This window comes from Helianthus annuus, chromosome 10, assembly GCF_002127325.2.
Source record: "Helianthus annuus cultivar XRQ/B chromosome 10, HanXRQr2.0-SUNRISE, whole genome shotgun sequence".
Taxonomy (NCBI): Eukaryota; Viridiplantae; Streptophyta; class Magnoliopsida; order Asterales; family Asteraceae; genus Helianthus; species Helianthus annuus.
In genome coordinates, this window is record NC_035442.2 from 175,137,777 (window position 1) to 175,163,695 (window position 25,919).

The 25,919-nt window shown below is 37.1% G+C and overlaps 2 protein-coding genes and 1 long non-coding RNA gene across 15 annotated transcripts; 2 read left to right on the forward strand and 1 right to left on the reverse strand.

Annotated features, from left to right (window-relative positions):
* The first annotated feature begins 2 nt into the window (after positions 1 to 2).
* On the forward strand, positions 3 to 1,390 carry LOC110883638. The gene is made up of 6 exons (XM_022131354.1): positions 3 to 42; positions 186 to 251; positions 443 to 520; positions 597 to 677; positions 892 to 1,053; positions 1,205 to 1,390. Exons 1-6 carry the CDS (start codon positions 3 to 5, stop codon positions 1,252 to 1,254), a joined length of 477 nt encoding a protein of 158 aa, XP_021987046.1. The 3' UTR covers positions 1,255 to 1,390.
* A 3,024-nt stretch (positions 1,391 to 4,414) lies between these two features.
* LOC110883637 lies at positions 4,415 to 6,660 on the reverse strand. Its single transcript, XM_022131353.1, has 4 exons — positions 6,201 to 6,660; positions 5,653 to 5,754; positions 4,921 to 5,079; positions 4,415 to 4,849 (listed from the first exon to the last, which is right to left on the reverse strand). The coding sequence occupies exons 1-4, from the start codon at positions 6,201 to 6,203 to the stop codon at positions 4,532 to 4,534; spliced, it is 582 nt and encodes a 193-aa protein (XP_021987045.1). The 5' UTR covers positions 6,204 to 6,660; the 3' UTR covers positions 4,415 to 4,531.
* Positions 6,661 to 21,114: 14,454 nt separating this feature from the next.
* On the forward strand, positions 21,115 to 25,919 carry LOC110886729. 13 transcript variants are annotated; one of them, XR_002562952.2, is made up of 13 exons: positions 21,115 to 21,425; positions 21,655 to 21,968; positions 22,057 to 22,108; positions 22,183 to 22,225; positions 22,411 to 22,499; positions 22,598 to 22,695; positions 22,764 to 22,849; positions 23,230 to 23,370; positions 23,493 to 23,701; positions 24,032 to 24,172; positions 24,320 to 24,594; positions 24,746 to 24,815; positions 25,145 to 25,919. It is a non-coding gene; the product is annotated as an uncharacterized LOC110886729 (long non-coding RNA). The 13 variants fall into 13 exon arrangements; XR_002562956.2 differs by having other exon boundaries at positions 21,116 to 21,425; positions 22,052 to 22,108; positions 22,164 to 22,225; positions 24,320 to 24,487; XR_002562950.2 differs by having other exon boundaries at positions 21,116 to 21,425; positions 22,052 to 22,108; positions 24,320 to 24,487.

A 25,919-nucleotide genomic window follows, 5' to 3' on the forward strand; every position in this document is an offset into this window, starting at 1 on the left:
GCATGATCAAAGCTATAGTGCGAGCCATTTTCAACTATTTTGGTATGTGTGCCTTGTTCTTGTCAATGCTGTCACTCAAACATTCCTTGACTATTAAAATTGTTCCATTGGTTTAAATGAACGGGCCTGTCGGTTAGCAGATCCATTCATGATTAAAGCTTGTTAATTAACATGTACCAACATAGGTAGAAAAGCTCAAGTGAAAGGGAAACGCCCTCGTGAGGATCTTGGTACGTTTGACTGTGATGAAGGTAACGCTCGATCGTTTTGAGTTGTGAAACTAATTAAGATCTTTGCTTAAGTTTGCCGTTCGTTAAAAAGACGCAAGTAATGAAAAGTCTTAATATTGTTTCATAACGCCACTCAAACCTCTAAAATTAAGTAATTTTGTTTGACCATTAATCAAGATATCTTATCGGCTTTTTAATTAATGCATACACAGGTAGAAAGGCTCAAGTGAAACAAAAGCGCCCTTGTGAGGATCTTGGTGAGAGTTCATCAGCAACTGCGGCTGCTTCTGGTAAGCACTCGTTTGGTTGGGTCGGTTTGGTCAACTGTTATTTTGTGCAATGCTACAGTTTATTTTTATCTAATAGGTACCGAAGCTCAAGTGACAGAAGAAGACGAAGAATTCTTTACCAAGAACCGACATCCGTATGATGTATATCCATATCCTGGTACAGTTAACACTCTGAGTTCTAAAACTAATTAAGATATTCACCTCTTCACTTAAAAGTAAATAAATGTGATATTTGTCACTAGTTGATACTATAGTGTAATTTAATAAGTAGGAAAAAAGTATCGATTTTATAATGAAGTTTACGTTATACCTATTTATGAGATGTATTAGTTTTCCTTGCTAATTATGATGTTTTGTTATCCGAATCTCAGATATTGTGTACCAATACGAGGGAACTCGCTTAGTGCAAAAAGTCTTTTTCCCTCCCTCCCGCCTCAATTACGTACGGCTTGTTAAAAGAAGAGGACCTATAACTCCCGAGGAAGCCGCTATAAAGGAGCCATACTATCATCACCTTGTTGCTTCTGGCTGGGGTAAACTTTTTTGGTTAATGATAAGTTCCGTTTGCTATTCAAAAAAAAAAAAAAAAAAAATTACCCCCCCCCCCCCCCCCCCCCCTCAAAATGTCATTGGGTCTTATGGTGGTTATTACAAGTAACTAACTAAGTTAATGTTGGTTGTTAGGTGGCAAAGTTAAACCGATGGGAAAACAATGGTTGGCCAGGCTTAGTTGAAACTCTGCAGCAGCAGATTCTTAAATGTTTTGGTGTGTTTATCACTTTTCTCTACGGATTGTTGTCGCTGCATTTGTTGGAATGCGTTTGAAGTTTGATTATGTCCCGCAAAGTCTTGCTGGCTGTTTTAACGATACTCGCAATCGAAGAAGAAAAGATGATCATGTGAACCAATCCATGTGTGTTTTATAAGTGCATACCAAGTTTGACCTTTGGCTTCATCTCTCAGAAAGCCACAACACTCTATCCTGTTTGTTTATCATTTAAGATTGGAGAAGGTTGTAACAGGGAATCTGTCTCTCCATTCATAAACAAACATAACTAAAAATTTCTATAAAACCGGGGGGTCGAAAACGTACATACCAAAAAATTTCTATATGAAAACTACATACTCTCCACAGCTCCACTGCAGAGCGAAAAACTCGGAGGGTCGACCGCCCCATCCCGTCCCTTCAAAGCTTCACCCATGGATTCAATAAACGTAGTATTCTCCAATGGAACATGATGTTGATAGGAGGTAGTGGTTGGTGTGGCAGAGCTTGAACGGAAATTAGGTGGGAGCCCGACTCTAAAAATCCAAATCAGCACTGAACCCTTTAAAATCCAATATATTACACTAAAAACAAATTTTCGGTAAAATTAATACTACGTGAAAATAATCGGCGGGGGCGGGGCACCCCTGAGACTCCATTATCCTCCGCCCATGTTTTTTTTTTTTTTTTGAACGGCAAATTTGGATCACCGACGGACCACTGGAGTATCATCCTCCGCCCATGTTGGTGTTAATGTTAGATGTGGCCTCTTTCTAATCATTAATCAAGCAGTGTTTGTGCCCACGCGATATGTCGCATTTACATATTTCGGTTTAGAAAACCTTTTAAAACATACCAAACAGAATGTCACGTCTATCATACAACATTAGTGCAGACTTGTTAGAAACATGTTCAAAAGTGTTCAAGGCAGCTACATCTAGACACATCATGAGGCATGCATCAAGACTTGGCTAATGAAGAACACTATGTGTCCTCTTTGCATGACTAATGCTATGGTTTTAGACACTAGGTCTCACTTGTGAAACTTGGTGCAATACCAATTTGAAGGACTCGGACGGTTAATGCCAGAAAGTATAAGGGTGGTTGTGTTTTGGTCTTCTGGGTGGCTTGGAGGAGATCAAGGATAAAATAATAATAATAATAATAGTAATAATAATAATAATAATAATAATAATAATAATAATAATATATAAAACAATAAGTTGTTAGCTACAATAGAGTTTTTTACTTTTGAATTTTGACCATAATATTTTTCTTACTTTTCGATTTTAGACTTTGACTTTGACTTTTTGAATTTGTAATTTTTTTAGTAATTCTATAATCTAGGGGGGGGGGGTATTTGCACGGACCTCCCATCCGCCGGAGTATTACAACCCCGCAGCTAGCCTAGCCCTATGGCTGCATGGCGGTGAATCCCCACCGAGATCGAAGAGCCTGTGTGGTATTACACCGACCACAGGATTCGAACCCGGGTCTTTTGGGAAGAGATGGGTGAGGTTGGCCAACTGTGCTACCCAGTTGGTTGGAATTCTATTATCTATTAAAACACCATGTCGGTGTTTTCATCTATTGTGAGCTTGGGCTCCGCCCTTTATTTTTTCAATAGTTTTTTGTATTAATTGAACACTATGCTAGGTTTACAAACGGTTTAGACGGAAAAAATAAATTTGTTAAAGAAACTAGCTTTCACACTCTTATAGTGGATTAAGATTTGTGACGATAGGACATGAACGTTTCATTACTATTTCATATAATCACACGCTAACATTAATTTGATTTAATATTATTTATATTATTAACTTTAAAGAATATGAGGACTTTATTATTTTGATTTTTTCTCTTAGCTGCTACAACAAGTGTCGATACCGTTGTTACTAAACCGATACCAATCGAATTTCCACCGCGTAGCAGGGGGAATCTTACTAGTTATTATTCTTATTACTTGGACCCATCCTCATTTATTTCTTCACATTTGCTTTGTATTTCAAGCTCCTGGTTAGGCATATGAATCATTAATATGTATTGCTTTTTTTTTAATCACTGGTTTCTATTATAGAGTAATATGTAGCTTAAAGTTATTGCATTTAGTTAGCTTGTATTTATTTTATTAATATACTTCGGATTGGTAATCACATGCTAGAGGAAAATCAGAAGATGAGTTAAGCGCTTGGTTTCCCATAGTTCTTCTCCCGTGCTGATAATTTCAGCAAGTTTGATCTTTCTGGAAAATGTAATGTTGAGGTTAACGGAAAACCTTATGAAGGCATTCCTTCTCATTCACATAAATGCTCTTTAGGATGTACTTAATATGAAAGAAAGCTATCGAAAGGAAGATCAAGTTGAATAACATGTAAAATGTATAAGCGATAAAAAACAAGACCAAATAACAAAGTATTTTTACATAAAAACATAAAAAAGGTTAAACAAATATTTTTGTACAAAGTATTAACAGATTAAGAACAACATGCCTTTGTTGTTTCATTCTCCTCTCTCATAACATTGTGTTGTTATTTGCACTTAAAGTCATATAAATGTTACAGCGTACGTTGTTTTACTTGATGACTTCATAGTTGTTGACTTCTTATCCGATGGTAGTAGCGACTCGTTGAAGCCAGGATCTGCGATGGCCGATGAGAGTTACGTTATTGAAGTCAAAGGAGGATTTGGTTGAACATGAGAAAGGTAAGATGGTGGAAGGGGTTAAAAGTGAGTTTAAAACGAGCTAATGAATAAGTGTTGGTGAGAGTTTGTCTCATGAAATGTCCAAAGGGTACTCTATTGGCATGATCGCTGTTTATCCTGATTTGGAGGCAATTGATTCATATGCAGAGAGTTGCATACATCCAAAAGTGAAGGATTTTACAGAGTGTCAGATTATCGTTGATTATGTGGTTCCATAGCCCTCAGCTGTAGAACATTGATAAATACTCTTGTTTGTTTGAAAGATTGCCTGTTTGAAATAACTAAATAAATAAATAAGATTTGGTTGATTTGATCCGTTGTTAGTTCTGATTATCATGCAAAACTTTTCAATCCGGTAATAGTTTGTCTATATAGTAGAAAAATGAAAGGATTAACGAGAAGAACACTGTTAGTTCATCTGTTGATCTACCAATGGTACACGAAATCTTTAGTTACAACAAAAATTTAAACTTCTCAGATCTTTAGTTACCGCAAAAATTTAAACTTCTGAGCTTGGTTTAGAGTCATGTGTATCTAAAAGGTCAATATGTATGCAAGTAAAGTCTAAAGACTTCTTTTTCAACAGTGATTTCCACCACAGGTGATGCACGTGCGAACCCCAAGAGAATTTCAGAAATCTCCAACTCTTCATCATCATCAATCGCATCAAACAGAATTATCCTCACCTTTTCCAGTACAGATGACCTGGCAATGACAAACTGTACGAAATCAATCTGTGGTTTCTCATTGCTCAAATAAAAAATCTCTAAAACCTTGAGATGCTCCAACAAAATCTCTGGATAATCTTCGGATCTAAAAGAGCATCCCCGAGATTCAACAAAAGCCGGATCCTCCAAAATCTACACAACAAATATTTACTTGAGCACCAATGTAATTTGGAATAAACAAAAGACGAATAGATAGTGTTCACCTTGAGCTTGAGCTTTTCCAGGTTAGGAGAGCTTCTAATCAGAAAAAGAACGATTTGCAACCCGTACGCTGGTACGAAACTCATATTATCTATATATGCGTGTTTGATGTGAACCATTGAAGCTCGAAGCACGCGGGGAACACCATATTGAGAAAAAGACTTAAAAAATAAACATTGAATTAGTTAAGCTATAATACCATCTGAATGGAACCAAACCGAACGAGATCTTGTTTAGGGGTGTTCATCGGTTTGTTCGACTTACTCGGGCCCGTTTATTCAAATTTGACTTTTTCTATCCCAAACCGAAAACCAAATTCACTATCGTCCAGGTCGGCTTGGACCGTGAACACGGCCCAGTTTTAATTCCTAATCAAAACCAATCCCATTTAAAGAGTCACTGTTTAAAGGTAAAGACTCAAACATTATACATGTTCGTTCAAGTGTAAAATACTGAACTGTTTAAGGTTAAAAAATACTAAGATGTAAAAATTTAACACCTTTATTGAAAGAACATAAGTCATACATAAACAAACACATTCACAGGCACGGTTGAATGAACGCCTCCTCTATCCGTGTTCGTTCATTCGAACAAAATTTCTTGTTCATTCATTCGAACAAAATTTCTTGTTCATTCATTTATTAAATAAACGAATGAGCATATACGAAATTCCCACCAAAACGCCAAACCATTCGGTGAACGTTTAAAGCCCTACATGTAGATTATTTCATTACCTCAATAGCGGAGAGATAGACAGACAAATTTTCAACCGTGGGGAAAGACTCAAAAAGCTGTGGGATAGTGGAAGCGTCATCACGTGTGATAGCGTCAGTATTCTGCACCATGGGTGAGCAAACAACCAAATTAACCGACTTAAATAGACCAAACAATTAGCCTACCATTCGGTTAACCGACTAAATGAAAACTGTGGTTCGCATAACCGAACCGATTCACAAAAGTGGCATTAAAGATAAAACACAAAACAAATCAAACTAGTTATAAGAGATTCTATATTTATCTGTTTGAGAGAAGACCCATTCATAAGCAAATGGATTTGTACTTGGTTATGGAGACTGTAATTATCTACATGGTGATGATTTACAAAAGAAAAATTTCCTGGATTCATTTATTTTTTGTTGATTTATTGCAAATGATGTAATTTTTAATATTTTAGTTGGCCCATGATTAGTTTTAATATTTCTTTTCTACAGGGGTTTAAAACCAAACCGCCCCGTGCAAACCTTTACTAACAATGATGAGGTAGATAATAGAAGAAACTTACCATGGCCAGGCTCTTCAGTGATGGGCAATTGGACAAGAGATGCAGCACTGCGCTTTTGCTGGTGGCTAGCTGGTAAGACAGGGAAACCCGCTAAACTTGGGAAGACGTTGGAAATCACATAAAGATAGACGCAACTTGATCAACTGGTCAAGGGAGAAGAGGGACAAGGGTAATTTAAACCCGCCAGCGGTTACACGTGTTACCTTCTTGACCTTATTTTGCTTCGCCAAATACGAGAATATGTGATTAATTTCCACACACGTTACGTCAGTTGCCATTTTAAGAGTGAACTCATAAATTGGTATCCTCAAGATTCAGATTTTTACCACCACAAAGAAAGCTTGGCGGCCTTCTTAGTTCGCTAACGAATAGGCTCGACTTGACTCGGCTTGTCACACCCAACCGATGGCGGAATCATCGAGGCATGGCACTGAGCGAAACAGATTGTCCAGAAGTTTCCATAACAACTATTTATATAATCCAGTTAAAGATACGTCCCATACCGTATCCCGAATGAACAAATACATTATTACAGATAACATCCAAACAAGTAATTCTGTTCCGACAACTCAGATTTAAACATAACAAAACTAATATTGTTCAAATGCTCCTAAAGACCCAGCCTGACAAGATCTACATACAACTAAACATTTAATACTTGATCTTGACAGACAACTATTTGTTGGGGGCCTCTAGAGCTTATTCCTAGCCTCGCTTTCCTAGCAAGCAAACACCTTATACACCTGTCACATACGTTAAAATAAAGTCAATACATATAATGTAAAGGTGAGCACACAAGTTTGATAATAGCATATAGAGTTCGAATAGTGTACGCATAACCAGCACGTACACAGAGGAAAACGAAGCATGTTAATTATCGACATGGATCTATCGATACCAACGACTGCGGGTTGACTGTCCGAGACAGTTCGCAATACACGATTACCACCGTAATCCATGCAAGTAATTGTCCTTAACAACCCCCGTGTGAACGGGTGCTGAGTCCAAACTATAGTACTATGTTGCTAAGGCAGGTAGACAGCATTCCACGTGTAAACATAACAACAAGCATTCATTTAGTCACGTAAATACATGCAATCAGTTAGCGTTCAAATAGTTTGAGTAGTGTGTTCGTTTGTGATTTGATAAGTAACGTATGTAACACCCAAAAGTGCTAAAGCAAAAAGGGTTCGAGTATACTCACAGTGATTGGTGGATTGAAGGGAGCGCTGGGAGTAGGTTAGCCTGAATAGTTCGATAGTACAACGATGAGTAACGTGGAAATGCAAACAAGTGTAAATGGGTCGAACAGCCTAACCGTTCGGTTGGTCTAACCGTTCGGGTAGTCTTGGCTGTTTTGATTACTTGACGTTATTTCGAGGTAGTTTGACAACGAGTTGAACCATGGAACCTTCGTTCTTACTGGTTTCCCCTGTTCGGACAGGAATCACCCAAGTCCGGCAGGTGAATTGTTCGGAACGGTAGTTTGGCGTTTAACCCGAAATCGGTGAACCTCGTAGTTAGAATCCGAACCTTGAACCACGTGGTTGTTAGAATGATTAGTAAGCTGGTTCAAGCTCCGTTTCTACCGGTTTAAAGGTTTTGAGTGTAAAAGAGTTGAAAGAAAGTTGGAAAAATCCGTCTTTTAATCTTTCACACCGTGAAATGTTTAGATATATGATAGATTTTAGTTTGTTTATGTGGAAATCGGTTAGATCTAAGCTATTCATGGTGGAATGAGGCCAAAACATGATGTTCTTCAAGAACACCATGATGACATCATCCAAGAACACTTAGATCTTGGTGATGTCACGGTTAGAAATCAAGATTTGAAAGATAGAAAGGTGTAGAATCATGTATTGATAAAAAACGTACAAGAATTAGAGTGAAAACTTACCGGAGTTGAGAGAAATCTGAGAAAAGGTGAAGAACAGGAGCTGATCGGTCAGAGCTTTCCAAAAGTGGTAAAGATGACAATGACAGGGCTATTTATAGACTTCCCAAAGGGGAAAGTCCTAACCAATCGGACGGATATCCTGACCGAACGGCCTGCTCGATCGAACAGTATGTTCGATCGGCTGGGCTGTTCGATCAGCATGTTCCTGTTCGATCAGTGACCTGTCTTCGAGTGTTTTGCGACGATTTTTGATATTTCGATTTCGATGGAGGATGATACGAATACGATAGAGTTTCCTAGTCAAATTACTTTCAGTCCCAACTACTATATCTAACATAAGCATCTATAATTCACGTTTCGATGTCGGTTTCGATTGAGTTCGATTTCTTTTCAAGTTTCGATTTGATTCGATTGATCACCACACATAACAACATAAAGTAAACACGCACAAGTAACACATAAGGCACACACACGTATAGTAACAACAAAATTCGCATAATTCGAGATTCAAGTTCGATGATGATTTGATTAGCTTGATTATTGATTGATTAACTTTATTGCATTGTTACTTCGTGCTATTCAAGGTCGATAATCGGTTCGCATAGATAAATATTCGATCACTTTAATTAAATAACACTTACTCCACATAATACAAAAATTAAAATAGACTAATTACAGTCAAAGGTCAAACTTTGACTTTGACATTCGAAAACACGGGGTGTTACAGCCTCCCCTTGTTTAGGGAATTCCGTCCCGAAATTAGGCTGAAGGCTACACAACACCGTGAATTACCAATTTGACGCTTCAGATATTCATTTAAATAGCTACGGGTACTTGGCCTTCATGTCGCTTTCGAGTTCCAAAGTGAACTCCGCGCCTCGTTTGCCTTCCCATCGGACTTTCACGATAGGGATGCGCGAGCGTCTGAGTTGCTTGGTTTGGCGATCCATGGTTTCGACGGGCTTTTCCACGAAGTGCAGCGTTTCGTTCACTTGAAGATCGTCGAGCGGTACGATCAAATCATGATCAGCAAGGCATTTTCGGAGGTTAGAGACGTGGAAGGTCGGGTAGATGTTACTGAGTTCCTCCGATAGTTCGAGTCTGTAGGCGACTTTTCCGATCCTTTCCAGAATCTTAAAAGGTCCAACATATCGAGGCGCGAGTTCCTCTTTCTTGCCGAATCTGACTACACCCTTCCAAGGTGATACCATTAGGAGTACATAGTCGCCAACGTCAAATTCAAGGGGATTGTGTCTCCTATCGGCATAACTTTTCTGTCTACTACGAGCTTTCAACAAGTTGTCTCGAATCTGGAGGATTTTGTCAGTCGTTTCTTGTAATAACTCGGGACCGGTTAATTGCGAATGACCGATCTTGTGCCACACAATAGGCGAACGACATCTTCTTCCATATAAGGCCTCGAATGGTGCCATTTGGATGCTGGCATGATAGTTGTTGTTGTACGAGAATTCGACTAGTGATAGGTATTTGTTCCAACTACCACCGAAATCTATAACACACGCACGGAGCATATCTTCAAGAGTACGGATCGTCCTCTCAGTCTGTCCGTTGGTCTGAGGATGGAATGCGGTACTTAGGTTAAGCGACGTACCAAGCGCTGCTTGAAACGTTTCCCACAATCTCGAGGTAAACCGAGCATCACGGTCTGAGATGATGTCGCGAGGTGTACCATGATTACAAATGATCTCGTCGGTGTAGATTTGGGCTAGTCGTTCTACCTTGTAGTCTTCCTGTATTGGCAAGAAGTGGGCTGACTTGGTCAGACGATCTACTATAACCCAAATACTGTCGTGACCTGATGGCGTGGGCGGGAGCTTAGTTATGAAATCCATAGCTATACTCTCCCACTTCCATATAGGAATCGGCGGTTGTTCGAGTAAGCCAGAAGGTCTTTGATGTTCAGCCTTAACTCTTGCACAAGTTAAACAACTTCCAACATAGAGAGCGATATCCCGTTTCATGCCTGGCCACCAGTTTGTAGCGAAGATCCTGGTACATTTTATCGGCACCGGGATGGATAGAATAATGGGATTTGTGGGCTTCGTCCATTAAAATCTTTCGCAAATCGGTCCGCTTAGGGATCCAGATTCGGTCTAGATAATAGAAGATCCCATTTGATTTGCTTACTAACTGAGCTCCATCGTGATAGATCCTCTCTTTCTTCAATGTGCGCTCGTTAAAGCAAGCATGTTGAGCTTCGCGGATTAGGGTTTCGAGGTCTTGACTGCTTTAATCTTCGCGGGATTGACGTGTATACCCTGACTATTCACGATGTGACCCAGAAACTGAACCTCCTCTAACCAGAATTCGCACTTGGAGAACTTGGCGTAGAGTTGATTCCCCTAAAGTAACTCGAGAACCAAACGTAGATGTTGCGCGTGTTCGGCGACTTGGAATAGATCAAGACATAGTCGATGAACACAATGACAAAACGGTCTAGAAATGGCTTACACACGCGATTCATCAGGTCCATAAAAACCGCGGGTGCATTGGTTAAACCAAAAGGCATAACTACGAATTCATAATGGCCATATCGGGTTCGAAAAGAGGTTTTGGGGATGTCTTCCTCTTGAATCCGCAATTGATGATAGCCTGAACGTAGGTCGATCTTCGAGAAACACTTGGCACCTTGCAGCTGATCAAATAAGTCATCGATTCGGGGCAGGGGGTATCGGTTCTTGATGGTTAACTTATTCAACTCCCGATAATCAATGCACATCCGGAACGACTCGTCCTTCTTTTTTACGAAAAGGACTGGCGCGCCCCAAGGAGAGGTGCTCGTGCGAATGAAACCTTTTTCAAGCAATTCCTGGAGTTGGTTTGAAAGTTCCCGCATTTCGGATGGAGCGAGTCGAGAAGGAGCTTTGGCAACAGGGTTAGCTCCAGGAATGAGATCAATACAAAAGTCGATATCACGACTTGGAGGTAAACCAGGAAGATCATCAAGGAACACCTGAGGAAATTCACGGACCACTGGGACGTCTTTGACTTCGGCTTTCTTTTTCTTTTCCTTCTCCGCTACTACAATGTTGGCCAAGAACGCTCTGTATTCCTTGCGAAGATACTTGCTACTTGGACACATGACATGAGCTTGAGACCTTTTGATGATGTTTCACCGTACACGCATAGCGTATCACCGTTCGCGAGCGAAATTCGAATCATCTTATCAAAACACACAACTTCAGCATGGTTTTCACGAAGAAAGTCCATGCCTACTATGACGCCAAACTTCCGAGTTGCATCGGAATGAGATCGATTGGGAAGATGTGATTGTTGAGCTTGGGAGTACAATCACGGAGAACAGAGTTAACGACGACAGTTCTTCCAGTAGCGACTTCGACTTCGAATGACGAGGGGAGATAAGAGCGCTTACGACTAAGGAGCTTCTCGAATTCAAACGACACAAAGCAGTTATCGACTCCAGTATCAAACAAACACGATGCATAATTACCATTCATAAGGAACGTACCATTGACCACGTTGTTGTCAGCCTGAGCCTGACGGGCATTGATGTTGAAGGTTCGGGCACGGGCTGCTTGCTGCTGCTGCTGAGGCTGCTGTTGCTGCTGAGGCTGCTGGGGCTCTTGTTTAACCACCCTGTTTGGGCACATGTTTGCAAAGTGGTTAGGATCACCACATGCAAAGCAGACTCGAGCATTGACCACCGGTGCTTGAGCTGCTTGTTGGCCTTGAGGGGCGGGGAGTAGAGCTTGATGAGCAGTAGCTTGAACTGGGGCTTGACGAGGACCATAGCGACAGTTCGCAGTGAAATGACCATAAAGGTTGCATTGGTCACTGGAGCTTGTTGGTGGTGCGATTGCTGCTGAGCTAGTATGGCTTGAAGAGGAGCAGCAGTTGTTGCGACAGCACAGTTCTTGTTGCTGGAGCTGCTGTTGTTGTGCTTCTTCCTGCGGCGTGAGGACTTGGAGGGTTGAGCAGTGGCGGTGTCGGTGGATGCTGCTGTAGTGGCTTGGTGCAGAGACTTTGATGGCTTATCCCAAAAACCAGACTTTACCCGCTTGTCATTGATCTCAGCGGCAAGTAGGAAAGTCTCTTCGATTGTTGCTGGCTTGGCGGCATGAACATAATCGGCTATACAATCTGGCAGGGCTCGAATGTACTTCTTGATGGTCTGGTCTGGGGTTTTGACTTGATCAGGACAAATGATGCTGAGCTGCTTAAAGCGAGCAGTTAGAGCAGCGTTGTCTCCATCCTTCTGCTTGATCGTCCAAAACTCATCCTCCAGCTTTTGGCGTTCATGGGGAGGGCAGAATTCGTCCATCATAATGGCCTTTAGCTCTTCCCAGGTCAGCTCATAAGCTGCATCGTTCCCGCGCTTGTTTCGTTCGGCCGTCCACCAGTCTAGAGCTCGGGACTGGAAGACGCCTGTTGTATTGAGGGTGCGAAGATTCTAAGGACAGCCGCTTTGGCGCAGAGTGACTTCGACTGAGTCGAACCAGTGAAACATGGCAGTAGGGCCATCTTCGCAAGTGAACTCTTTAGGTCCGCATGCTTTGAACTGCTTGAAGCTGAAAGCAGTCTTGCTTGAATCCTTAGGGATATCAGCTCGAGATTCTTCAGACGATTTGCTGACATTCTCATACACCTCACTCACGGCTTTCGCCACTTGTTTGGAGATGATAGCAGCGAGACGCATGTCTCTCTTTTCTTGGCGAGTCAGATGGTGTCAGGATCCAGACGACGACATGGTCTGCAACAGACATCGTCACAGGACTCAACACAACGTAATCGAATTCTCACCTCACACGTCTAGGCTACTAAAGCTAAGGAACACAAGTAAGGTACGAATTACATAACCACATAGGCACAAAAGCACAAAATCCACATAACCACAGAAGCACATAAGCAAATAGGACACAGAAGCACAGAAACACATGAACACGTATACAGTAAGCACAGATGCAGTCAGAATACAGAACCTATCCTTCCAAGCTCGCGTGTCGTTTGTATAGCGATCGCGTATAGCATATATCGAGTAGCATAGTATAATATAGCCTAACTTAGCCGTATAGCATAACATAGCATAATATCGTCTAGATTGCAGCAACTGGGGATCGAATTGAGATAGAATGGCATTGCGAGTCGTGTGTGTTGATCGAAATGATAGCAAAAATTGAATAACTTTTCAGAAATATAAACACGTAAGCAGATAAAACACACTTAAGCACATAAAATCAACGAGTCATCAGAGTACGCGGTTGCGGTTCTCAGAATCGAAACACATAAAATCGAGAGATAGGTTGTCTGCGGCTACTAGACATCGACTATCCAAAGCAATTCGACTATTCACAGTAGACTTGTCGTCACTTTCGGCTCTAGGGGTCGTGCTTCTGCCTCGTTTCTTGGACATTCCACATGCATTCCCTAGGTCATACTCATGAGTTCAGGTCGTTGGAGTCCGTCAAAGCTTTGGTGAGATGAAATAAGGTTCGGAACAAGTTGTCAAGGTTAGGGTTTCACCCCTGGCTTAGCAACTTCTTCCTCGTTTTAGTAAAATTGGGGAGATTATTCGTCAAAATGTGGATTTCACTCCTGATTTGGTATAATTCTCCTCGTTTGTTATGAGAAAATCATTTGATAAATTGATAAAATCAGCATTAGCCAAGCAATTTAGTCGGGAGTTTGCAGTTTTCACACCTAATCCTGACTGAATCGCTTGACTTTATTTGAAAATTCAAGTGCAGTGATAGCGAAGAATAACAGGTTATAGCACATAAACTTGGTTTGCTGGTTCCTAACTATAGTCTAGGTCTCTAAGACAGCGACCCGGACTAGGTCGTGTCTAACCTAATTCCCTATAGTTATGGCTCTGATACCAATCTGTCCCACCCTAACCGATGGCGGAATCATCGGGGCATGGCACTGAGCGAAACAGATTGTCCAGAAGTTTCCATAACAATTATTTATATAATCCAGTTAAAGATACGTCCCATACCGTATCCCGAATGAACAAATACATTATTACAGAATTACTTGTTTGGATTTTATCTGTAATAATGTATTTGTTCATTCGGGATACGGTATGGGACATATCTTTAACTGGATTATATAAATAGTTGTTATGGAAACTTCTGGACAATCTGTTTCGCTCAGTGCCATGCCCCGATGATTCCGCCATCGGTTGGGGTGTGACACGGCTCGTTTACACTAAGGCTCGATAAGGCTCAACGAGCCTAACGAGTTTCACATGTGAGGCTCGAACTCGGGCTCGATAAACAAACGAGATTTATTTTAAGCTCAAGCTCGGCTTGGGCTCGAAAAGGCTCGGCTCTTTTCGAGCTTTTTCTAGAGCCGATCTCGAGTACCTCGCGAGCCGCTCGGCTCGTTTGCACCCCTAGTTCCTGCCCCTTATTAGTGATTAACTAATCAAGTATATCTACTTTTATAAAACGCTAATATTAAATTACATTTGGACAAAAGATGTAGGTGGCTAGAAATGTTGTGTCAAAATGTGAGTCGGATAATTGTCCACCGGTCTAGATTGAGCATGAATCAAATCAAGAGGTGACAAAAGCAAATCGTGGTTGATCTACGTGTAATAGCCGACACCACCTCCCCGATTGTATGCTCATGGTGCTAAACAAATTAGCTAAAAACATAACCGAAACATTCATGGAACATTCACAAACAGCCTATTGTTAACAAATCTTAAGACAAGTTTATATACATACTAAGACATGGTAGAGTTGTACCTTGGTGAACACTGACCGAAGCCTAAAAGATGTGGTAGGTTCCATATTAAAGCTTAGAAAAACGTCGTTAACTCACATAATGTAAATCCATGAAGAACACAAACAAAAAAATGTACCAAAGAGACTACCATAGTGAAAGATCCTTTGAAAAGAAGGGAGAAGGTGTAGATGGGAGACTATGACTAGGGAGGAACTAGAGGGGTGAAAATAAGATGATCACGAAAAAAATTCTGGCAGATGCATCTAGTTTTCTACTTATTTTTTTAGGGTCGACTACCTGTGCTACTGAGCATATAAATTTAATTTGGGAGGGTTAGTGTTTTTGGTTTATTTCGCGGACCAAGACTTGGTTTTAAAGTAGGTTGAGTGACAATGATGTTTGGAATGCATGGCTAGTTTTATCTTTGTGAAGTCACTATCAATGTCAGGAGTGAGGAATGGGTGAACAAGTTTTGGTCAAAGAGGACAAGAGGACCTTGTGACAAGTAATACTCATTGCTTTCTTTCTTTTTTATTAGTATCGGTTTTAGGTTCTCTCGTTATTTTCTTTTTTATAGTGTCAATTTGGGCCATGGTATTCACACACCCTTAGTTTATTTTCACACCCCTTATGCGTTACTCTTTGCCCAAAGAGCAATATAAAGTTGACCTCGTACCTATATGCTACACTTTGTCCAAAGCGCAGCGCATGGATGCGTAGAAACCTATATGCTACTCTTTGGCCACAAAGCAGCCTTTAGGGTTTTGCCCTGACAAAAACAGAAGTGACAGCTGACAAACAGTAGACAAGCCAACAAGGCACATATTGGGGGGTCGCGGGATTGGGGGAGCTTCCACTACTAAAGTCACCACCGTCAAGAGAGGACGACTGACCTATGTTAATTTAGTTTTTATTTGTATAATCTGATTATATATTTAAGCAGTTAGTTGATCTTCTATTTATACAATGTTTGTAATCTTTTCGAATTTTTTCGCAACATATTGTACGGTGTTTTAATTAAACATGTTTGTGTAATTTAAATAAAATTGAAGTTTTAGAAATTGTTAAAATAATAGATAATATAAAACCAATGTAACAATTAAATCGGTTAAAAATTATAAAACAATAACATATAAGTCAAATCTACAAATTTTCAAAAAAAAAATAATAATAAACCAAAGTTTTATCGATAAAAATATTGCATGATATAACAAGATTTGCTTTCAACATAATGAGATGATAAAACATATTGCATGATATAACAAGTCTTAAACTCGTAATCATCCATTTACGGGTTAGGTTATCTAATATTATTGGTCAGTTAGTTAGTATGGTATCCGTAGGTCACATGAGTTATTGGGTGACTTAATTGAGACACTTACAAACTTAGTTACATTTTAGTGGCATTTTCCCATATATTAATTCAAAAAATATGATTTTAGGTATATTCATTCGAAACTGGTTTTAGTTCCTTACATTCTACAAATAGACCCGATTATATGACCAGCTCAATCCTTATTAACACTCAAACGTGATTTTAAAGAAAAATAAATTAGAACATACAACCATCTACCAAAATTCATAGCCATCAACTAATAAATTTAGCCATAAGAGTTGTATACATCAAGGAGTCTCACTCTTTAAGGTACCACTTTAATCTATAGAGATGAGCAAACGGTATTGGGTATTAAAAAATACCGGTATCAAACCGAACCGTATCAATCGAATGTTGGTACTAATTCGGTACCAATTTTGGCGTTTTTTAGGATTTTACCCACTTTAGGTACGGCGCAGTAAGGTATTTTACCCACTTTTTACTTTTGAATAATGTACCGCATCGTGCCGTACCGAGCACTTTCATTACGGGTACCCTTTTTTGACGATTTTTGTGATCGGCACTTTCGAAGTGAGTATGGCACCGAGCTTATCCGTGGTTTATTGTTACTAATAATTTAGTATTAATATGAATCCGTACTAATTTAAAGACTTTATACTATTCATATTTATTTTGTTGTTTATTCTTTTCTGATTATTGTATAATCAAAGACTTTATACTTTTTAATAAATTTTATCTATTAGATTAGTATGAAATATATTTTTTGTAAGTTTTTTGTTTAAATGGTTAAACTCTTTGTGAATGCCAAGACTTATATACAAACTAGGGGAATTCCCGTGCGTTGCGACGGGGAATTCGATTGGTATCGTTTTGGATTGTTACAATACCCATAACATATCGTCACTCAGTATAGCAACCACAATCGAGAGACATATAACCAAGTAGATATCTACACATGTTTTGTAATATTCGGAAACCATAGGAACGAATACCGTCACTGGTTCAGATAATAATATAATACTGATACTATAATAAAATAATACCGATACTAGTACTGATGTTATTCAGTCAGATTTGATTCCGTTGTTCACAATCTTGGACATTATTGGCTCGGTTCATCAAGGTAAAGAAAAAAAAATAACATTTATCGAAACATATATTTTAAATTTAATAAAGCATTATATTAAATTATTAATTTAACGAAAAAAGGTTAATGAAATGTACGTATGTGCCATGATCATTCCAAATTATATAAAATTTCGTGATGACACACTCCAAGTTATATAAAATATGGTATTATAAAAGCTATAAGTGGTAAAAAAAATAAAGTAAAAAGTAGTTATAACATAAAATAAAAAAAATACATATTGATAAAGAATAAAAAATAATTTAATTTTACTTTCTTTAACTTGGCTATGTAAGTTTGTATATGTATATGTAAAATTATAAGAAACTAGCATTAACACCCGCGCGCGTTGCGGCGCAATACATCGTAAACATCGAATAGATTAGTTCAAACGTTATGTGATGCGTTAACCATATGAAAACACGTGTTTCAACGTATTTGATTGAACTCAACGTTACCTATATAAGCATTGCAATTGGATCAAACACAAAGTAAATTAAATTTATACCCAACAATGATAACGTATTATATGTGACACGAGTCATACATAGAAAATGTAACTGGTATAATGAAAAAGCTGACACGTACAATCAAAAGAGATGAATTAGAGCTTCTAAAAAATGAAAAAAGGAAACTCTAATTTGACTCCACTCGATTTGAAACAAAATTTACAAAACATCACCTCACTCATTTCCCAGAAAAGTTTACGTCGAAACATACACCAACTCAAATTTATACCGAAATGTACATAAAAATATGCACGTAAAAATATTTTTTTTAAACGAAAACATATTATATTTGACCTAACTCGTTTCCAGAAAAAGTTTACGTCAACACGTAGAGAAAATTGAATTTATATAGGCACGTACATCAAACTATGCAAGTGAAAAAAAATTAGTAAAAAAACTTAATAGGTTAAATACATTAGTAAAATTGTGCCAAGTAGCACTAATGCCAAACCACTGCCAACGAACACCAACATCAGAAGAGCTTGTAAAAATAAAATAAATAAAAAAGTAAAAAATAACACCGAAGAAAAAACATACGTAAAATCGTTGAACCACGCACCCCAGTCGCGGCGTGTTAATGCGAAGAAATTATATAGAAACTTAAAGCGTAAAAAAAATAACTAACTCGATCTAGGATTCACGCGTTGCGATGAACTTTTCAAACGTGAGAAAATAGACGCGCTGCGTCTGGACTGTCAAACAGGGAAAACAGACGAAAAAACGTTGCACCCTACACGCACGTTGCTCCGTTTTGACTTGCAAAATTTAGAACGAAACGTACAACGAAAAACTTGCGAAAGATAAAAAGACTAAGGGACCAAAGTTGAAAATAAGAAAGTGTTGGGGTTAAATTGAAAAGTTGAAAAACTTTGAGTTAAAACTAAAAATGTCAAAGGTTTTAAAATGATAAACATAAAAACCTTTAGGTTAAAACTTAAAAATGCAAATTTTTTTTGAAAAACACCCAATACACAACTTACAACTATCAAAGCAACAAAAATTTGCTAATTTATAGTTTGGAAATTAGTTAATTATAGATATATTGGTTTTTTCTTTTTCAAATAAAAAAAAATTTACATGAAAAAGGTAATGATAAGCATGTGAATTTATCAATAAAATAAAAGTACTGTACATCTACTTTCAAAATGTAAGTATACTCCGCACTACGCTGCGGGGTTTCGGTCAATATCTATTTTGTTTCAGTATACCAACCGAAAGAAATATGCTCAAAAGAATATCCACACATGTTTTACATTGACCGAAAACCATAAAAATAAATTTAAATTGGATAGCGGGACGAATTGATTTTAAATTAATTGTAAATGGAAGCTTAATGTTATCTTAAATATAGCTTTAACGAAAAGAAACCTAAAACTAAAACACTAAACATAAAGAAAACTAAAAAATAAAAATAATTAAGTCCAGGAAAAAAATCAAGAAAGAAACAAAAAAGTTGATAGGATAAAGGCACTATCCACATAACTTGCTAATTGTAATTTGCGTTAAAGCGTAGACCAACTGAAAACATACATAGAAATAAGCATGAAAACGAATTATATTTGACACATATTTCCGAAGAAAATTTACGTCGAATCATAAACCAACTTAAATTTATACCGACGCGTGCATAAAAATAAGCTCGTAAGAAAATAGTTACGGCGTGTTGTGGCGTGTCGAAACGTAAAGTGACTCGAATTTATAGTGTAATGTAAACGCATTATATTTTAGTCGACGTGTTTATGAACAAAATTTACGTCAAAACGTAGACCATTTAAATACGTACATAAAAATAAGCATGAAAACGTATTATATTTTAACCGGCTCATTTATAGAAAATAATTACATCAAAACGTAAACCAACAGAAAATGTATATAATTAAGCATAAGGAATATATTATATTTGACCCAACTTATTAACGGGAAAAATTTACGCCTAAACGTAAATCAGTTTAAATTTATATAAACGCGTACATAAAAATAAACACGTAAAGCTTGATTACAAAATTTTTAGAAAGTTAAGAGGTTGAAATTGTTAATACTGAAAATTAAAGGGGTAAAAATTTAAAGAAAAATAATAAAAGACAAAAAAGGAAAAAAGTCAAAAAGAAAAAAAAAAGGCTACTGTATAAGCACTTTGAAATTGTTAGGATATAGAATAGAATATAGCATTTCTACTGAATTATTAAAATAGTCCTTTTTATCAAGATGGTTATTTAAAAAATTATTATGCCTAAGAGATATGTAGTTTTAAAAAAGTTGATATAGATACTAAACAATTTATTACAATTTTATTTGTTAAAATGTTCATATATATATCATTATATTATATATTTTTTAACGGCTAATTTCTTTAATTCTCTGTCGTTTGTGGGACTTGAACCCAAGACTTTCTCCTTCCCAATTTAGGTATTTTAAAGGTTTTGTCTTTGCTAATGGACCACCCCCATTGGTTACATATCATTATATGAATTATAGTTGTAGTGGAAAGTTCAAATGAGAAAAATTTCAACCAATAAGAATGTTTTATTTTACTTCATTTAATATAAGTATTTAATATTACTATAAAGGTACATTGGTAAATTTACATAGATCATTAATTTGTAGTCTTTCTTTTTAATAGCTAACTATATTAATTTTTTTTATAACTTATCTTCAAAATATATATTTTTTCAAAAAAATAAAATGAAATAATTTAAAGTGTAGGATAAATTACGAGGTGTATAAGATAAATTACGAGTTGTGTATGATAACTTTTGATGTGTGTAGACAAAAAAAGTTAGTATGGAGGATGATAGTTTTTATGACTAATTAATTAGTCAAAGATGATAATAAATCAGATAAGTGAATAAAATATTTAATGTTTTACAAAATTACCCTTTGTTCTTTTTTCTCAATTAAATTTTCTTCTCAAATGAATATTTCCCTATAGTTGTATCATATTTTTAACCCATGTTTTTTAAAGTTATCTGTAACCGATTCAAGTCCCTTTCACTCCACGTTATTGTCACGTCAAAAAGTACATGTTAGCTTATTGATACATCGTCTCCCTACTTGTCCTCACTTTCTTTCACTTTCACCTATAATGGTTTCACCCATTTTCACTCCAATCACCCACCTCGGTTAGTTTTTAATCATTATACATTTATTTTTGTTTCTTTATATAAACTAATATACTAAAATAATTAAATAAATATAAAACTTAAAATTAAAAAGACTTGCAAACCAACTAAAATTAAATTATATATATATATGGAACCCATTAAGTGGAAGTTACCTTTGAAATAACCATTTAAACTCCATTTTTCAACTGCTCTTATGGCAGTTCTCAGCAGTTTTTTTTTTTGCTGCAGTTAATTCCGCCTTTTCTTGCCCATCTTCCCACAAATCACGACTCCTACAAAACTGGCTTCGTGGAATTGTGCGTTCAATTCAATTGCAGAATGCTCTTATAAAATGCAATTGTCGGCTTTAAATCTAAATCAACGCCACATCGTCCTTTCTTCCCTACCAAATCAACGCCAATGACAAGCCTTCTCACAGCTTTTTGGGCGGTTTCAGTAAACCCTACCAACACCTACGCTCTCTTCAAATCCAAATGAAATCAACATTACTACTGACGTGAGGAGTAATCTGAAGCCAATTGGTACGTACCTTTGATTTTCCCTAATTTTTTGTTTGATTATCGTTAGTCATCGATGTTAATTTGTTTGATTGTCCAACTGAGTCAACCCGCGTGCCTAAATTTTACCAATTAGAACTGCAATGTATCTCTATAGGGCTCAAATTCAAGGGAAACCCCTGATGTAGAGATGTTCATCGAGCAAATTTATCAAAAATCAAGTAATTTAATAACCCTATATTTTTTGTTTCAGTGAAGAATAGCGAAGATGGAATCACCATTGTCAGTGATTAAGAGTTGTGGATCATGCACTGGAGAAGCTTACAGTTGGACCCCTAATAATCATGAGTTTCATTAATTAGAATTTTACACCTCTGAGATGTTCATATACATAATTGAACACCGGAGTGAATAGTATAGGCCACCGGAATGAACCGGTAGAACCACCGGGGGCACCAGAACAATAAGCTGAAACTGCAGTGTCTCTGCGCTTGCGTGTCATCGAATAATAAAAACGCCTATCAGCCTTCTCCGAACACAATTCCGACACCGATTTCGATCCGACAGGTACACAAGTATTCATGCACCCTCTTTACCCAAAAAGTATTCATGCACCCTTATGTTTGTATTGTCTAAAATTGGCATTGAAGTGCAGTCAAATCTTAAAATTCAAGGACAGGGAACAGCATATCAGTCAATGTTTTAAGGTATCACCTTTTTTAGTGCAACCTTTTAAAGGTTTATTTATCATCTCTTTCATAGTTTAAATGGCATTATACAGGGAGAATTGGAACTTGTGAAAGATGCTAATGTTTAGTGTTGAGGTTAGTAGAATACCATTCTTGATGCTTGGACAGGATTTGCCATTATCACATTTTTCAAAGACGTGAAGGAGAAAAACATAACTCCTCATGTTTGTGCTTTGATTCTTTTTTTTTCAGTGTTTATTTTGCTAATAACGTAAGATAAGAGTGGTCTTAAAATTAATGTGATAATTGATTTTTCCTAGATAGTAGATATTCTCATCATGATATACATATTACCGTTGATGGAGATATGGTGATTACCATTGATGATTGATACACCCAAAATCATTCGGTTAGTATTTGATCTTAATTTTAATGCATATTAATAGGAAACTAGAAATCTAATCTTTGTTTCCATCTCTTTGTGCAAACCATTCAAAATTTGTGAAGGGTTTTTGCTGTTGATCAGGGTGGTTCTTTGTGTAAAAGAATGTGAAGTGTCATCTCAAATATATAATAAGACGCAATTTTGTAAGAATCGTCCACGGGTAAGGGAAAATTTACTCTTAAGCACAGTGTTTATCTGATCTCTAAGTAATATAGTTTTTATTTACAGTGTTAATGTATAATCTTAGTTGAAAAGGAGAAGAACAGAAGCAAGAAGTTCTTAGCATTTGCAGTTTTCAACAAGTCTTCTTTTTGGTAAGTCTTTAGCCTTGATTTAGATTAAATAAATTTGTATACCAAATGGGTCAAATAAAAAATGTTTAAGTATAAAGGAAACGGGTCTAACCGTCTAACGGGTTGAAGTCTCTTCAACAATTTTTAATGTATGCAACCTCAGACCTCCTAAAATACGTTATTCAAAGAATAATACCCATTATAAAGATGATAATGCTTTTGTAATAATAATCAAGTAACTTTTTGTTAATAAAAGAAAGTGAACCAAATATATTTTCTCCAATATGAAAGAAAATATAAACGTAGGTATGAGGAGGAAATCTTTTTGCTATTATCAAAGAACTATAAACTAACCGTTAATTGTCTGTAACTGATATTTATAAGTGGTTGTTCGTTGATAGGTTGAAATAAAGAATCTGAATTCATTTTCAGCAATGAGTAGAGCTATCGATTTCGAGATTGCGCGACAGGCGGAGCTCTATAACCAAGGGAAAGACGATGAAGTTGTGCAAGAAACACGTCTCTGGGAAGAAGGCTCTCAGGTTATATAGCAATAATAAATTTTAAGACGCGCATCCAAACACACCCTTAATAGGTTTCTTGGTCACTTGGTGACTGTTGGCGCATTTTTGCTTATCTTTTTATTATTTGTTCTTATTGCTAGAAAACAGTTACAATGAGGAAAAAGGAAGGACTTGCAGATTATAGATATTTTCCTGAACCTGACCTTCCGGAAGTTATACTTACAGAAGAGTATGTGAAAGATATCCGTGATTCTTTACCTGAACTTCCGGAAATGAAGCGCCGAAGATAAGATATGAGGAGATGGATCTGACCATGCAGGATGTTCTTTTTCTCGCAAATGATGTACAAGTATGTCACACTCAACCATAATATGTACTGGATTTGGCAAGATGGCATGTTTGGGTGGGTAACGGGTCAAAACATGTTTGGATTAAACGGGTTTTTTATTACCACTTCTACATTATATGCACGTCAAATATCAAGAATAAATGTCCCACAAAAATTGCAACTCTTTACCTTTAAATATAATTGTAGTATTTTCTATTGTAAAAAAAAAAAAAAAAAAAAAAAAAAAAAACCTGTTATATTAGCGCATGCAGTTGTTCGTCGGGTTACATTTTTTGTTTGACCCATTTAGATTAAATAAATTCTGTATCATCTGTCTTTTATGCCTACCAGGTGTTGGTGTTTACTGAAATACCTGAGTGAGTGTTAATCTCATAATGGTCTCCACATTTTAATAAAGACAATGTCATGTAGATACTTTTTTGCCTAGAACAATAAAGCTTGTACAAGTTGCAGCTATTGCAGCTACTAGAGGTAATCAGGTTGCTATTAAGATGCTTTTTCATTTATCATTTCAAGTGGATACTAAAGGAATGCATATTCATTAATCCATAATTCTTTCTTGATGTTATGAGCCGACAATAATCCAACTAAAATCGTTTATATGTTTCCCATTCACAGATAGTGCTAGATCTACTTTCTCTTGTGGAGCTTAATGTATGATGGAAATCACTTCTTGATGTCGGTGGTAGGGTCGCCCGGGTCTTAACCCGCTTATGACCCGGTAATAATAGGCATGCATTTGTATGGTGATGCTATTACCACATTAAAGTACCCATCCACCAGAGGGTAAAAAGCTAGCGTCTATTTTTCTTGGTGGCTTTATATTGAAAATATGGCTATATTTATCTATCTAATGTATGACTTGAAGATTAGTTTTTAGTTAATAATAGATGGTAAGTTTTGACTTTGAAGTTCATGTGTAACTAAGTTAATTAACAATAATTTCTGTAATATTATTACTTTATTTTCTCCTCACATGGTTGTAGATTAAGAATCTTTTTAAATACCAAACCAGACTAAAAGCCTTGTGTTTGAATTATGCAGATTTCTAAAAAGCATTCATTGGGTACACTGTCATGGTACTTACAAAAGTTGCGCTATCCTCTTCATTCAGGTGCTTAAAATTGTACCATGGCCCATTGTCTCTGCATTCTTATTTTATTTGAAACCATTTCTTATGATTTTATTTTTCTTTTTGTTAACATTAACCAGCCAAGTTACTGTAAATATCAATTAGGGTCTCCAACTCTTCAACCTTAAAAATATTTCGGGATCAAAAAATGTTTCCTTTCACCATTGTTTTTTTCTTTTTTGTCCTTTCACCGAAAAAAGTTTCCTTTCAATAATTTTCTTTACCGAACCGCCTGCAAAGAATTATTGTTGAGAAATGTGCCTTATTTCTTAAGGTATATTACACTAAGAAATGTGTTCTAAATTGAACAGCCTCACGGTGGCAGTCCATGGGCATAACTTTAGGGGCATAACTTTAGCCTGGGAGCAGACGGGGATGGAATTAGAGGGACCAATGAGTTTTCGGTTAAAAGCATTCGGGACAAAGCTTAGTGCCTCGCTTCTATAGACTTTGCCTTCGAGTTAGAGTGCAATAACTGGGCATTATGGTTGATTTTCTGATTTGGAGGATCGTTCAAGACAAACTCCCAACAACTACGGCTCTAGCAAGGAGGAACATCTTTGTGCTTAATACTCGGTGCAAGATGTGCGAAGATGAGGACGAATCGGCCTTGCATCTGTTTGTTTCATGTCGTATAGCGGTACTGGTGTGGGAGGTTATCTCACAATGGTGCAAGTTAAGCCCAATATATATTTTGGAACTAAAGGATTCGGCCAATATTAACAAGCGAAATCGAGGAAGTGGAGGAAGTCACTATCTATGGTGACCCTGAAAGTGATTTTGGTTATATGGAGGAGTCGCAACGAGTCGGTCTTCAATGGCAAGCAAATCATTATAACAAGGATAAAGTAAGACAATAAAGTGTTTGGATATATGTGGTTGAAGAATTGGGTGAAAGCTGGTAACCCAACTTGGGAGAATTAGTGTACTTTATTTTACCATGTTTGGGGATATGAGACTAGGAGTATATGAATCTTTGGTGTATAGTTGGTGTAATATTATGTTTAATAGTTGGTTAACCAAAATTATATGGATAAAATTTCGTTGGTCTTTCAAAAAAAAATATTACGTTAAGTATCGGGTCAA

What these genes read in the sequence shown, in the direction of transcription:
- LOC110883638 (XM_022131354.1), top strand. Translation starts at nt 3, where the DNA reads ATGATCAAAGCTATAGTGCGAGCCATTTTCAACTATTTTG. An exon ending in AGCAACTGCGGCTGCTTCTG is followed by an intron (nt 521 to 596) that starts GTAAGCACTCGT and finishes TTTATCTAATAG; the next exon opens with GTACCGAAGCTCAAGTGACA. An exon ending in TGATGTATATCCATATCCTG is followed by an intron (nt 678 to 891) that starts GTACAGTTAACA and finishes TCCGAATCTCAG; the next exon opens with ATATTGTGTACCAATACGAG.
- LOC110883637 (XM_022131353.1), bottom strand. An exon ending in TCTATCTCTCCGCTATTGAG is followed by an intron (nt 5,080 to 5,652) that starts GTAATGAAATAA and finishes TTATTTTTTAAG; the next exon opens with TCTTTTTCTCAATATGGTGT. An exon ending in TGGAAAAGCTCAAGCTCAAG is followed by an intron (nt 4,850 to 4,920) that starts GTGAACACTATC and finishes TTTGTTGTGTAG; the next exon opens with ATTTTGGAGGATCCGGCTTT.